Genomic DNA, 16,085 nt, shown 5'->3' with positions numbered 1-16,085 from the left:
TGTTTCAAAGGTGCTGCCTAAGATCTTGGGTGAGGAAATGCCCTCTTACAGATAGCTCACAACCCCTTGCGTGATTAAAAGGAAATGATTTTGATTTCTCAAGAGCCTATGGCTTCCCAACAAACCTTGGGAAACAAGTTCAGAATACTAGCATATGCTCTAATCCATTTTCTAGTTATAAAGGCTTCTTTATTACTGTTTTTGGCTGACAACACTTGAGATAGCATGTTTATCATAACTCTTAAAACACTTGAGAGAGAACAATATAAGTGCATTTTTTATTTCAGTTTTAACTTCTTTATTTCATTGCTATACAGCTGCATTACACTTGGCTTTAATCCCTCAAGCATTATTTTCCTTGGCAAAATAGTCACTGAACTGAGCAGAACTTACTGTTGGAAAAATATGCTTGAAAAACCAGTGTGATGTCAATGCCAACTGAAACCCATGGAGCTTAAAATGTCACAAATGTGCCTGTAGCTGAAATACAGAGCTCCTCTTTTTTTTTTTTTTGTCTGAGCTAGGAATGTTGTAAGTCTTAGGTTGTGAAGTCAACTGTAAAAATCATAGAGTAGCTTCCTGAAGCTGAATGTGTGCTGAAACTGAATGTATGCTTGCCCCCCTCCATGAACAACCATTTAGAGAACAATTATATAAAACTGGATGTAGGATAATTCCATAGGAAACAAATGGCTGCATGGCTCCGCATCCAGTCTTGCCTGCATTAACTGTAGCTATCTATAAGAAGTTGGGCTACAGGCTTCTCAGAGAAAAGATAGAACTCGACTTTGTAAAACATCTTTAATATTCAAATATATAAATAAGCACTACTGAAGAATAATTCAGAAGACTGCGGTGATTCATTACGAACAGATGCTATAAACAGGAACAGTAACATTGCTAGGTAAGGAAGAAGCAAGCTATTTTAGGAGTCTTGAAAATCTCTTCTAGTTCTTCAGACAGATCATGCTGCTATAGTTATTTTGTAAAAAATTATATTCTGAAAAGCACTTTAGTAAAAGAAACCTTTTACTGGAACTATTATTTAACCAAGACCTTCTACAGCACTATAACACACTGCAATTGAGTTCCTGATATAATTTTAAGAATGGGAGGGGTGAAAATAAGAACGAAAAACCCTACCATACCTGCACCAGGAGCTATTTATTAGCATAACACTCTTCCTTTTAAAGATTTCATAACAACTGAAGTATATACAAAGTCTTACAGCATTTACACAATAAAAAAGTTTCCTATTAGCTGATGTAGTATAAGGTAGTGCTGCAATTTACTTCAAATCGTGTATACAATAATAGTGAAGCAGACTACTGTACTTTCAACTTCTCCACTACCACACCACCACTGTCAGTTGAAATGACAGTTAATTAAACCACTGGGAAGACACAGATTGTTTAAAGATTTGTAACAGGTTGATTGGCAGCACTAACCATCTTAAGGAGGAAAAGAAAAAGAAAAGAAAAGCTACATACTGTCATGTTTCTACACTTTCCTAGAGCTGGAACAAACTTTCACAGCCTTAGATATAACATATGCAAGACAACGTAATCACATTTTTTCAGATAATAGTTCAGCTACTGAGTGTATTTACTTCTGAATAGGAGGCGTTATATTGATATGGCTGTGTGTTTCCATTTTTGTTCATTAACTGTTCAAATAGGTCTAGAAAAAAAATTAAGACAGCATGGAGTTTGTAGTCATGATGTGTTTTGACTAATAAAGGCATTCAATATCAGCTATAGGATCTAATTATTCCTGTCAAAAGTTTAAGACCAGGAATCTTTGAGTAAAAATCAAACCCACAAAATCTTGTACCTGCGCTGTTTTCATCTGTTAACTCCAACCTTCTTTAAGCTTTTCCAGCTGGGATAATACAAAATCCTTATAATGCTTACACCAACCCAAATGCAAGACTCATTTAGTTTATGAGAGGTCAAGCAGATTCACTAGACTACGTCTGCTGTAAAACAGAGGGAGCTTACCTAGGAAAAAGAAACTTTTACTGAACAGTGCCTTACTACAAGTAGGGATATATAGTTTAACAACAATACATAATTTAAGAACATAGCATTCTTTGCCTTTTAGAAACAGCTTTCGTGTGCCCATAATGCACTTTCTACAAGAGATAAGGCTGCTTTGCCTATCGTCGTATGCCTAAACCTCTTATTTTGGCCAATTTCACTTTTCTTCCCCCCAAAGGGATTCTGTTTCAACTTAGAAACGAGTAACGTCACTTGACAATATCTGTATTAAGACAAGAAGTGACATATATAAAATCCACAAGGAACCACATAAATACCAAAGAAGTCATATAACCTTTCCGTGTAAACACTTTGATTATACTGAAGCCCTAATCAGATTCATGTCTTAAACTTTTGGCAGATAATGTGTATGCTCAGCCAGGCTTTGTAGTTAGTTATTGTTCAAGTGGAAGCCAGGTCAGCTCACATGTTGACAGGCATGCAACTTGGAAACATTGCACAACAAGCAACACAAAGAGATTTGAGAAGGGTACAAGACTTCAAGTAGACTTCACAACCCTTCACAAACTGAATATTCACAGACAAAGATACAGTCCTTGCTTTTTTCTACGGTGGATTTCTCTCTCACACATGGGACACTTTCTGTGACTCTCTAGCTTGCTTGATGCTATATAACCACTTGATGATTCTGGCATTCCTTTCAATGGCAGAAATGCCGTATGGCACACGGTCATTGGCACTGTCATCATTTCTAAGGTCACTGTTGCTGTCCTGAGACTGTTCACAGTCTGAGCTAATCATGCTTGCACTGCGAAAGTTGAGGGATATAATATCAGAGTTAGCCCTTGCAAAGTTTTCCATCCCGAGGTTTTCAAGCTCTTCAGGATCCAGTCCGCAGTAGTTAAAGAACCGTTCGACATCTGCGTCAACGCGAAAGTATCTGTCGCTCAAGTCTGACTTTGATCGCTGTAGGGAGGGTCTTCTACTAACTCCGCATCCAGACTCGACTGCCTCAATCTCTGGGGATTTCAGGGTGGCAATGGCAGCGATTTTGGGCTTTGGAGGCAGAGGTGGGGCTGAACTACTGCAGGGTATTGCTTTTAAGGGCTTTGCACTAGTTACTTTCCTAATGTCTGAAGAGCTGTGAGAGACATGTAAGAAAGTCTCTGCTGACTGATCTAGCAGCCTTCTGCTGACATTGGAGCTGCTCTCCTGTGGGCTGCTCCAGCCCTGCGTGGGGTAAACCTTCAAGGATTCTGCGAATGAGTGTCGGTTCAGCTCTGTTGAATCGGCTCTGTGGGGTGGCCAATTTCGGGGACCGTGCTTATGCCCTGAACCTGAGCTGGAGCCTTCAGAGCTATTGATGATGTTCTTCAAAATCTCGAGTTTCAGATTTTCTCTCTGGACTCCACTCTCAGTCTTTGCATTGTTGCTGAAGACCTTCAGGGTGGGGCTCCCCAGCGCTCGCTTGACCGCGGGACAGACCGGTGGCTTCGCCAGCACTGCCGGCTTCACAGGCTCCTGCTTGGCATTGATGACCTCCTGGCTCTTGACATATTTCGCCTTGTCAGCTTCAAGCCTCTCCACTGCACTCAGTCTTTTTGGATTAGGCTCCGCCTGCCTGCGAAAATAGTCAGGTCCTTTGTTCAGGATGCGGAGAGGAACGGCAGATGTGAAAGTCACGGCAGGGCTGACCGGCTTCACCATGCTACCTGTCGGTAATGTTTCTGTAGGCATGTTTGGTGGTCTTTCCCCCGCAGCCGTTTTGGATTCTTCTCTGGGATCTCCTAAATGCACGGTGCAGAAACATGTACATTAAGCACAATGAGTAGCCGATGAATCCTGGGATCTGAGCGTTAGCAGCAGTGCCTCATCTCACAGCTCATTAAATAACACTGCGTTTCTCTTTTAAAGGCAGCCTTTGTAGGGCAAGGGCACCCGACACAAGTCCGTATTAGTCTGCTCCGCTGACTCCTTTCTTCTCGCTGAAAGATGTGGGATTCTGGCCGTCCCCTTTGCGCTCCACGACCGGCAGCGATCTGAAATGCAGAATAACCAACCACACGTTAGCGGGAGCGCCTGACATCAGAGCGATAGCAACAGCTGCCTCCCGGCCCTCCTCTCCCACCGCCGCCTGGGATGCTGCCGCGGGTGGCACAGCGAGGCAGCGCGCAGGGTGCCCCTGCCCCGCTCCTGCCCAGCACCCCTCTGCATCTTACAAGACATGTATTGCTTGATATGTACACTCTGAGCTTGGATTTAATGAAATTACACTGGGAAATTTAAAAAAAAAAAAAAAAAAAATTCAAAAAAATTAAGAATTAAGCCCCACCACAATACAGCCATATATTTCTACAGGGAGAAGGGGAAGCAGAATGAGACAATTCAGAGACTTAGACCCACCCATCTGCCAGTAAAAGAGAACTTCATATTAATATATTTGCCTTTGTTAAGTTGTATTGTGAACATATTTTATCTCTAAACCCCAAACATTTTTCTCTTTATAGAAAACATACTGTATAAATCTCAGCAATTAAGTGTATTTTCCTTATTCATTAAATTGTCCAGAAAACAATCTGGTCTAAAAAGCAGAGAGCAACAGAGACATGTAGTGTTTTAAGTGCAATGCACAACTGTCCTTGTAAATCTAATTTAAAAAATCAACAGATAAAAACAGGAGATGTCACTAAATCCACCAATTCCAGTTCCAAGTCTGTTTGAACACTAGTACCCACAGCACTGGTGCTCCAGCAATAAAAAAAGGCTTTCAAAGCTCTCATGATCACCTTACAGGCTTAACAGAACAACAGAAAATGGCTTTGTTTTTTTATGCAAGATTTTGGGAAAACGCAAAAACATTCTGACTGGGTTTGAAAAAAAGAACTTGTCTTCAACATGTAGATATAATCATTCAGGTTTTCTATCAGGCAGTAAGTACAAATGAAATTTATCTTCTAAATTATTTTAAGGTTCTATCACTTAGATTGTCACAACAGTCTAAAATCCAACACCACAGATGATATTACAAGTGTTGAAACAATTTTTCCTACATGAGGCACTGAAGGGCACTTATCACAGAATCTACTTCTCAAGCAGTGATTTCGCTAATGGGTCTCATTTGTTTTATTACTGCCCCATTAATCCATGATGCCCTCTTTAATATCCCATTTCTATTATCACTGTGATCTTCAGGGAGAGAAAGAAAAGCAGCTGCTACTTCTTCACTCTGTCCTAAGGAACAGAGAGCAGCATCCTTCCCTGGGATGACTTGCTTTCATGTTACTGTCATCCTGTGTGTGCTCATCCATCAATACCCAACTTACTAATACAGGGTTTACATTGTTTTGACCAAAAAAACCCACAAAAAAATGAAATTCCAGCTTACATTAACAGTAAAAAGAAAACCACCTCAACTACTGATGTTTAGAAATATGTGATATATACATTGAATTTTCTCTATATATTGTCCAAGGTCAAAGCAAGCAAATAAAATATACGAATGCTATAATGAGATTATAGGAAAAAGCTGAGCTTTCTCCTGAAGGCTCACTGTCACAAGCATTCTTCAAATACAAACTAACATATTTAGGTGGGTGATAAACCAGACACGCGTTCAGTGCAATTGAAAGGGTAGTGAAATGTTAATTAAACTTCTCTTTCAATGTTGTTTTATAAATCCTAGAGCTAACTCCTCAGCAGCTTGACTTCCTGAATTTAAACTAAGTCTCTCTGAAAGAGAAAAAGCTTTCCTCATTTGAATCAACATATTTATTGATACTGTTTTGAAATTAAGTATGAAATTTCCAAATGCACAGAAGGCAATTCCAACATGCATCCGCACACACATTTCTCTTCCATACACACAAATCAAATCTTTCCATGTTGCCAGCTCAGAGCTGGATGGCTAAGTGCCTGTATAAACACCCCATTGATGTGTATATTTAATACTTGTGCGTGGAAATAAAAGCTATGTGAGAGCAGGGGTTTCATCCAGAGGAAGAAAACCCCACAAACAATGCAGTTCTCTGTACTAAACACTGTCACCCAACTGAATTACTACTTGAGTAAGCAAGACAAGTTTCCTCCTTGACCACTGTCATGAAAGGTGACCATGGTCCTGCCCCAGAGGACAGCTACCAACTCCATTCTCCTCCTGGTGAGTGGCTCCACACATACCACGCTACAGATCAGAGCTGCGGGAACTGAGGCCTCGGGCTTGAGGCTGCTTTTGGAAGCCTTTTCATTTAACATTTAACATCTTCCTCACTTTGGACAGCCCTCATCAATGTCAGCAAGCATTACTTAGGAGGCTGAGAATACACATTGGCTTCAACACCACACTTAAAAGGAAAAAAAAAATAAGGAAAATAAATCCGACCATGCAAGCATGTTTATCTGAGAGAACAAGCGCGCTTGTTTGCAAGCACGTATGGAGCCAAGTGCCCCGGAGTCAACAGAAACATGCTGCAACTGGCAATGTGCTTCAGGCATCTAGAAAGAAAAGCAAGGACCTGGTGAGGAGCCAGGGCAGAAATGTCCACCTGAGCCAGCACAGAGAGCCTGGGGGGTAACAGCCAAGTGGTTACGTGGCCAGCCATAGAGGCTTTGTACCTGTGGGGCTGCTGGTATAAATTAAGGAACACACACACAGCTAGGAAAAGAAATGAACTTTTTGTGTATTGTTTAAACTACTGCATTTCACTGAAATGCTGCACTTGAATATCACCAGAAAGCTTATTCAGTATTCTCATCTCAGAGAGATAAAAATTACTAACCAGATACAGTTAAAAAAGAAAGCGCAATGAAAGAGAAGTGGATAAATTTAAATAATGAAACTTCTGCCTGTGCTGGTGATGGCTGCAGCCTGATCCTGCTGCTAGCTGGGAAAGTGAGTTCAGTTCCTACCAGCCATGGGCACCTGAAACACCACAGAGACACTACAGAGCCTTGCTACTTATTAATTTTATTGCTAATGATAGAGGTTGAGAGCAGCAGTACAGTGTAGTCTTAGGAAGACTTAGATTCCAGTTGTGAAAATCATCATTGAAGCAACCAGGGTAGAGAAATGGCTTTTTTCTGGCTTAAACTCCAAAGAAACTCACTGATTAGGCATCTGAATTCCCTCTTGTGTACATCTGTGGTACCAGTAATGCCCTGCAGAAATTCAAAGGCAAATAGGTTTTCTTCACCCACGCCCAGAATATGTGTGAAATATACCTAGGGACACAAGAAATGTTCCTTTCTCTCTGTTTACACCCAGATGTCTGCTCTATAGGTGTAATCCTTCTATGGACTGACCTGCATTTTTCAGGATTCACTCTGGATTTCCATTATTGCTCTTCCTCACAATACTACTGGACTTAAGAAATTATTTCAAGAAAAACAAAGACAAAAAACTTATGCATGCATTCAAACATAGTTCTATTTAATACTATGCATACTTTAATAAAACCTTCCTGAAAGTTCTTACTGAGTTCCTCTAATACCCTGCAACTATTGCAGACCTGCTGAGTAGAATACAAAATGCACAAAGTTTTGGGGTTTTAAAACTGCATTTTCAGCCAGACACTTCAATTCAGGATTCCTTTGTTGCAGAGGCAGAGATTCAAAGCATTTAATTCATTCTAGGCATCACACTCTAATCACTCTTAGTCCACAATATGTTTGTCAGATATTCCTATTTAAATAACCAATGCCCTACTTGCATGATTTAGGGGAACACAACACAGCCCAGAACAGCAATAGCTATACAACTAACATTAACTACAAATGTATCTCCTATAAAATATTCTTTCCTTAATTTAAAGCCAAGACATTAGGAGGAGATAAACTATGCAGAAACTTTGGAATCCCAGGCCCATATATTCTAAATATGCAGTTTCTTGAAATGTATGAGAAATTTATGAACAGACCCTATTGTGGCAAGTATTTATTTCTAGCACTGTTATGAATACAATAGTATTGTTCAATAATATAGTCCATTTTTTCCTCTCATACCCAAAACTGCATTCTAAACACAGACTGAATGATGTCAACTGACAGTAAATAGCATGCTTCCACTCCCTGGTTCTGTGGTGCCCTGTAGCTCCTACACATTGGCCACGTTTCAGCCAGTCTATGTCTAAAAGTATCCACAGAAGGGCACTACGTATTTTAGCAGTATTCAAGTTACAAAAAAAGCAGCAAAAAGCAATGTGAAAATGTGGTCCAAATGTAATTAGTGAAATTTCTGTCCTTGACTTTGGTGAGGACATTGCTCAATGAAGCTCTTGCTCTTAATTCATTCCTCTGGCACAGCAGATGAAGGGATTGCACAGAAGGTAGGATGATGCACAGTGGATAAATATAATGAAGGCTGACAGCCTTTACTCTGCTTTCCTTGATATTTAAAGGCCCGTGTCAATTTTATTTTCCAGGTGATAAAATATCACTACCATTACCTCAAGATGCACCATAAACATGACATAAATTCCAGTGTAAGTAATCAAGAAGTGGCTGCACCAGGATTCAAAGAGTTCTCGAAACAAAATCTGCACAGGAACACAGGACACAGATGGAAAATGTCAGGCCCCTCTAACACCTGGATGCACTTCAGAGCTGCAGGTCCCATTACCCATTACCCAAGATGCTGGTTTGTTAACAGTCACTGCAAGGCCTACAAATGAGAGCTTTGCTGAGAACAACTGGTACAGGTCTATGCACTAAGTTATACTAATGTGTATGCCTAAAACTGATACAAGTTCTTCTGTGGGTAATTGTCTCTGTAATCCTCACATATATATGTTACTAAGTTTAAAAATACAGGCAAAGCCTAAGTCAACTTGGCTGAAATTGATAAAAGGTCATCCATATCCAGAATGGCAACAGTATTTCATTTTTTAAACCAATTTTAGATAAAGATGTGTATGCTGTGTAGACTTGATCTCACATAATATTAACTGTCAAGATAAAGCATAAGGAGATAAAATAGTCTTTCAGATATACCATGACTCAAAATACTAATGAAAGTGCCTATTTTCAAATCTGTTCCTCCCTAAAACATGGAACAGTGAACAGTAAGAGTAACATCTATCTGTTCAAGTACACATTTAAACCTTCGAAAGGTCATGAATGATGTGAACTGCAGTGACCTAAAAATAAGAGTGGCAGAATTATGTAGACAAGAGAAATTTCCACCAAGTGGGAAAGTAGTAACTTTGGCAAAGGCAGTCACTTTTCACTGCTGACATACTACTTCCAACCAAAAAACCCCAAACTACAACTAGCATTGTCTGTAATAGCTTATACAGCTGAGCATAATATGGGCTGATATATTTATGCTAATTCTGCTTTGCTCTTACACCAAAGACTTTTAAGACAAAACTCTCCATAAATACAACAGCATCACCACTGAGCACTCTTCCTATTTCAACATGCATTGAAGGTGGTGAGGCTTAAAGCAGAACATTGCCATAACCACAAATGCTAACACTGTTAAGTTGAAGTAGCTGCTGGAAAATCCATGGAGGTATAAACATCTGGAAAGCAGAAAAGCAACCTAGCAACTATAGTTACATACTAACCCAGTAACGTATGCCTAGAGCTCACCGGGAGCTGGACAGAGATGCCTCTTCGAAAGAAAAAACTTTAGAAAGTATTTTGCTTCTTTTTAGCTCTGAAATCCATCACTGTTACATCTCCTACCCAGTAGCAATAATCCACTCTCAGTGATGCTTCTGGGTTAAATACTGTCCTATAGACACCTCACAATGATGAAAACTCTGATTTCTTTCAACAGGCTGCATAAATCCACAAGAAAGGCCAGAAATGACGTTTCCCATTCTTCCAACGAGACAGTACAAACCAATATAAAATGTCTTATTATTTAGAGCAATACTACAGGCTGTGCTTGTAAAAGCTGTAGTGGAAATCAGTTCTGTTTTCTTTGGACTCCTGTGTTGCTTAGACAGTATTGTGTTCTTTGCAATAATTTCAGTTGCTCATTTAAACAAAAAAAATCAGAGAAGGGACTAAAAAATTATAATAAGGAATGCAATTTTTTATTATATTTGTAGCCTTATGTGAATATTTCTATTTCAGTGTTCATTTTATGAGAATGATGCTGTAAACACTTCACAAAGTTTTAGGAAACACCCTTACTGCTTGTTCATCAGCCAGTGTCAATGGTCTCAAGTCCAAACCACTTCTATACTTTTAATTTTGCGTCTCTCCATAAGCATCATGTTTTAAATTTACAGCCTCCTCCTTACAACAAGGCCACAATTCCCAGTTTATCCTGTGGTCTCCAGAGCCTACACAGTTTTCCCAGGATGTTTTATGCACTTTTAGAAATCAACACAATCCCCTTCTTCAATACAGGATACTTGGCCCTGGTGTTCAGTTACATTTCATAGGTTCATCAAACCCTGATAATAGGTCCCTGTCGTACCAAGTCCCACCTGCTGGGTCCCCCTTCTCTGGGAAAAGGGGGGCTTTTACTTCTCTCCTACTTCTCCACCTCCTTTTCACACCGCTTCCCCATTTTTGCAAGATGCAGTAACTCCTGCTCTGCTCTGATGGAAGGAGCAGTGCTATCTGCACTACACTTTTCTTTTCTTCTCCACTGATAGGAAAAGTTAGCATCTCGTCTCCTTGCTCCTGGGAGATGTCCTTCACGGCCATGCTTGGATTTGGCATCCTGGTAAACCACCTTTTTTTTCCTAGTGGTAGCGCTTCCAGTGTGCAGGGGAAAAAAAAGTTAATTGGGGGTTCACTGCTGCAAAGTGGGGGATAACAGAGGGAGGCAGAACAACAAAATAATACCAATTACAAAGCTCAGCAAAAATGTTTTGAATGGAATAGTATTCATTTTAGTTCCCATCTCAAGTCAATGGTAATTCTTAAGAAGTCCACTTTCAGAGAGAGACATACGTTATGCTACCGAAATCCTTATGGCAATAGGTATAGTAGAAATCATATGCACTTGCCAAGAAGGAAATAAAAATCTATCCACAAAAATGTGGAGATACACCTGCAAAACACCCTCCTTCTAGTATTACCACAGATACATCACATCACTAGCAGGATTTTCAGATTCCATCACCCACGTAGCCCCCAAAAACACTGCCAAGTCTGGACCTCAACAACAGAAGCACAAGTGTCATCAGTAATCAGGCAGCTGGGAAACAGCTGTAACTTCTGCAGTGTCCCTCACCAAAAGAATTATAGTCATTAACTCACCTGTAGAACAAACATCTTGATAGCAGTATTTTCAAAATGCCAATTCTGAGTAATTTGTCACACTGGGATAAATTAAACATAGTCCTAAATCCTTAAAATGTTTGAAAACTTGTATGAATGTTAAAGCACTCTACTGCAGCATACCAGCGCAGCTATGGGATTAGATTAGGCCTTAATTACACTATGGAGTAAGCCCTAGAACATAAATCACTTTGGCTTAGAAGAACTTGATATCTTAGAAATACTAAGAAATCAAGCCAGATTTAAATGGACAAAGTGCAAGTATAGATTTTCAAAACAAATGTTTATATTAAATGTGCAGTGTGTCTACCAACACAGCTTTGTAGTCAGAGACTTGAGGACCCCATGACCAGAAGATTTCTGTGTGTTCACCTCCTTCATAACTACTGCTGCAAGACAACATAACCTCAAGCTGAGCCCTCAAAACTCATCAGCACTGAAACACACACACCTAAAATGGCATATTCTGTGGGGAAAGAGAGTGTCTGTTCACCATTAAAGTGGCAGCAGTGCTCATAAAATTTTGGGTGACTGATATTTAGGCTTGGATCTCACCACAAAGCACATGTTCTTCTGCCAGTACTTTTCCCCTCAACTAATAAATTGAGAATTACTTCTGAGCTCTTCTGTCTGCCTATAAGGCCTCAGCTATGTCCTGAACATCAAACCAAGTCAGAACCTGGACACTTTCCCCATCTCACATGTATGACTTCTATGGCTGTACATCTCCCCTATTTCACTTCTATGAAAGGGAACGGTGAGAAATCTGGAATGATCATGACCATGCAGGACAGAAGAGATGTTCAGGGAAAGAGGCCCATGAGCATGGCCTGAGCACCCATGCCACCCAGCATAGGTGAGGCTCTTACTTCTATTAACAGACATGCAAGCAACTAAGCTTGATGATAACTCACAATCTGTAGAAAAACCAGGGATCTCCTCACCTTAGTCATCCATGCTGTCTTATCCAGCAGCTACCTGCCAGCCCTAAAAACGCAGTCAGAGTTGTGGAGGATGACAAAGAAAACACTTCTCCACTAGATTTGGAGTCAAGACTGGAAGCAGGCCTCCAGGGCAGATACTCAAGAGTGCCGGGCTATACCCGGCACTATACAAATGTCTCAATTGTGTGTGTCAACAGCATGGTGCCACTCCTTCCAGTGGTGCCCAGCAACAAGGAGCAGTGGCCAGAAACAAAAACAGAGGAAGTTCCACCTCAACAGGAGGAAGAACTTCTTTACACTGAGGGTGGCAGAGCACCAGAACAGGCTGCCCAGAGAGATTCTGGAGTCTCCCACTTTGGAGACATTCAAAATCCACCTGGACACTTTCCTGTGTCACCGGCTCTAGGCGACCCTGCCTTGGCAGGTGAATTGGATGAGATGATCTCCAGAGGTGCCTTCCAACCCTAACAATTTTGTGATTCAGTATGTAGAGACAGATTCCTCTCCAGCACTTCCTTTCAAAGGCCTCCACTTAAAAAAAAAAGTGTTTGCAAGTTTTCTTTAAATAAAGAGCAAAAAAGACCACATAGGGTGTTGGGGAAGATGAAACAGGAAAGCCTTATAAATATGATTGCTTGACAAAAGATTTTGGGAATATGAAAACTACAGGCGACATCGAAATGAAAGCCACTTTTGAAATACCAAGTCTTAGTTACTGAACAACTGGAAAACAATGGTATGGCTGACTGAAGGTAATCCCCTCTTGATTGAACAATACCCTCTGCTTGCAGGCAGGTCCAAGGGTTAGAGCGGACCCTACTAGCTCAGCAGAAGGGGTCCAAAGAGTAGTTTTTAGAAGTTAAGATGTAACACTCTATGGTAATATAAGAACTCTTATAGGCTGTATGTAAATGCTATAGGATTTGTATCTTGTATTAGATTGGTTAGTGACAATTAGAATATTCAGTACAGAAGATGATTTATTGTATTGTAACCAGGACTTCAGACTTTTCCACTTCCACTCTTGCTCTTATTCTTACTACTTCTCCCTCACTCTCCTTGCTCTTACACTCTCTCTCTCTCTCTCTCTCTCTCTTACCCGCTTACTCTCTTGCTCTCTTGGGCCTGCTCAGAGCTGAGTCTGGCAGCTCTGAGCAGTGCCCCTATACCCACGCCCTTTGCAATAAACCGCCTGTGTCCCAAGATCTGCCTATAGAGATCTCTCGTCACCCGACTGAACCCGTCAGTAACGAACAGTCTGGCGCCCACCGTGATTGCCGAACCCACACCCAGCACCTGCAGTCTGGCGCACAACGTGATTGAACGCCCGGTTCAGCTTTCTCCATCTGTGGGAGACTTCTCCATGGACGGTAACTAAAAGACCAGTTATACCACCTAGAACTTGTCGTGAGCACGGCATACCGTTGCTGCGCATCGTAGTAGCTGGAGCTCTATAATTCTGCCGAGGCAGCCTTCGAGCACGGGGATTACCTGGAGCTCTTGGAGGGAATTGCCTGGCAGTCCTCGAGCACGGGCGGCCACTGCTGCGCAGCGGCTACCTGGAGCTCTTTGAGGAAGTTTGCCGTGACACCCCTCGAGCACGGACACGCTGCTAAGCAGTGCTGACTGGAGCTCTGCAGAGGGAAACCTGCCGCACGCCCCGAGCACAGGCGAGTAGTGCTGAGCACCACCCGTGCTGGAGCTCAGTGCGGACCCACCCGTGAGGTCCTGAGCACGGAAAGCCGTTGCCAAGCGACGCCTGAAACCCGAGCTCTGGGAAAGGACCTAAAAGCGGCGTCCTGACTGCCGAGTGGAGTGCCTGGCCAGCCCCGCACGACAGACGTCTGACTAAGGACGCTGCTCCTGCGACATCATCTAAGTGAGTATCATACTGGTCTAAAAAATGGGACAAACCCACTCTGCCCATGACAGAGATCTCTATAAGCAACTTAAGCATTTACTTATAAGCTCTGGTCCAAGTCAGTTGCCTAAACAGGAGCTAAAAAATCTTTTAGAATGGACTCGAGTTAATTTCCCAAATGCTGACCGTTCAGCCGTCTTTACAAGAGACTTTTGGGACACAGTTGGGGTTAAGCTCTTTAATAATATCTCCTACCGGGATATGGCTGCCGCGCAGCTGCTCCCAGCTTGCAGAGTGCTGGTAGAGCTGTTTGCTGCGATGGCGCCGCCCGCAGCAGTCACCCCGCCGAGCCCGGCTCCTGCTGCGAGCCTGCCCCTTGCCGCCGCAAGCCCTGCTCCTGCTGCGAGCCCACCCCTTGCCGCCGCGAGCCCGCAGCGGGGCACGGCCCCCGCCTCTCCGCCGGACCTTGCGGCTCCAGTACCCGCGGTCCGGCTGACTCGCGCCGCCCCGCCCCCCGCGCTCGCGGTCCCGGCACCCGTTACCCCGGCCCCAGCCACCCCACCGGACCCTACGGCCCCTCCCACCGCTCCCGCCATCCCCGCCCCTGCCATCCCGCTCGTCCCCGCTGTCCCTGCTCCCGCGGTCCCCGCCCTCGGTTCCAGCGTCTCCGCGGCCCCGCCCCTTGCCCCTGCCCCCCCGTGCCCCCCCCCGTTTCCGTCATCGCGGCTCCACCCCCCGCTGCTGCCGTCATTGTTACCCCGCCCCCCGCTGCTGCCATCATGATGGCCCCGTCCCCCGGCGGTACCCCTGCGGGACCAGCGCCTACCCCCCTGCTACCTACGGGTGTTACCCCTCCCCCAGCCGCGCCTGTTATGGCCATGGCTGCCATTATAGCCGGCCCCCCGCAAAGCCAAGTCGCGACCCTTCTTCCAGCCCCCCAGGTCCCCCCCCCCGACACGGCGCCTATGGTAGCCATTGTTCCATCCGCGTCCGTCGCTGCTGCATCTTCACAGTCTCCTGCCGCTCCCGAACCACCGGTGCCTACAGCGCTGGTCACGGCCGCGCTGGTGTCCCCGGCACCCCCTGTGCACGTTACCGCACAAACCCTACCCCCCCACCCTGCCGTTCAAGCGCACACAGCATGCCCCGAGCTGTCCCCCGGCCCCGCGGCAGCACAGACGCCTGTGTCTACTCCCGTCCCTGCTACCGTTCCTGTGCAATTCCCCGATCCCGGCACACCATCGCTTGCGCTGGGACGCGAGCCACTTGGTGCCGGTGCCGCAGTGTCTGCACGGATGTCTGCAGTCTCCTCCGTTCCTGCCGCTGCTCCAGCTCCGTCTCCCGGCACCGCCGCTCCGGCAGCGCCGTTCCTGCCCGCCGCACCACCACCCACCCCAGCCCAGCCTACAAGCTCCCACCAGCAGCACGCCGCGATCCAGCCACCGGCCCTCCTGCCTCCCGCTTCTCAGAATACTGCAGTCCCACCGCCACCGGCATCCATGATCGTCCCATCACCCCCTCCCGCGGCCGCAGCCCCAGCCCCTGGTTCTGCAGTCCTGCCATCTCCCGCTCTGCCCGAACCGCCCGCCACACGGACTGCTGCCATTACAGCCTGCCGCGCTGACCTGATGACGCAACCCACGCATGCGCAATTGCTGCAACACACGCATGCGCAATTGCTGCAACACACGCATGCGCAATTGCTGCAACTCCCAGATCAGCGATATCACTCCGCTCACACTCCTCCAACCACAGCACCGCTCCCGGCACCAGCCGCACATCTTCCCGCGACTCCGCCGCCTGCCTCCCTGACTCCGCCGCCGCTTCCCGGAGCCAACCCAAGCAGCACCAACTCACGCCCGCACCTCCTCGAACACCCAGCCGCGCTATCGCCCTCTGTGCTCCCGGCACCGAATGGGACTACTTTGTATCACCAATCGATCGCACAGCTACAGCCAGGCACACAAGCCGTGCAACAAGGAGAGGGAGGGTGGAATATGACACCTGCTTTTATAAATACAGGACAGACTGAGAACTATT

At 44.5% G+C, this 16,085-nt stretch overlaps 1 protein-coding gene across 3 annotated transcripts in view; it reads right to left on the bottom strand.

Annotated features, from left to right (window-relative positions):
• Positions 1 to 281: 281 nt before the first annotated feature.
• Positions 282 to 16,085, bottom strand: part of FAM110B (family with sequence similarity 110 member B) — a 120,937-nt gene continuing 105,133 nt past the window's right edge. For all 3 annotated transcript variants that reach the window (XM_032125984.1, XM_032125991.1, XM_032126001.1), the window contains one exon: positions 282 to 4,039. In XM_032125984.1, the coding sequence (XP_031981875.1) occupies positions 2,625 to 3,737 (1,113 nt within the window). In that variant the 5' untranslated portion in view covers positions 3,738 to 4,039 and the 3' untranslated portion in view covers positions 282 to 2,624. The remainder of the gene's footprint in view (positions 4,040 to 16,085) is intronic.

The sequence above is a fragment of the Corvus moneduloides genome, chromosome 1 (assembly GCF_009650955.1).
Source record: "Corvus moneduloides isolate bCorMon1 chromosome 1, bCorMon1.pri, whole genome shotgun sequence".
NCBI lineage: Eukaryota > Metazoa > Chordata > Aves > Passeriformes > Corvidae > Corvus > Corvus moneduloides.
The sequence above is the reverse complement of the archived record's forward strand: the minus strand, read 5'-3'. Positions and strand labels throughout refer to the sequence as shown.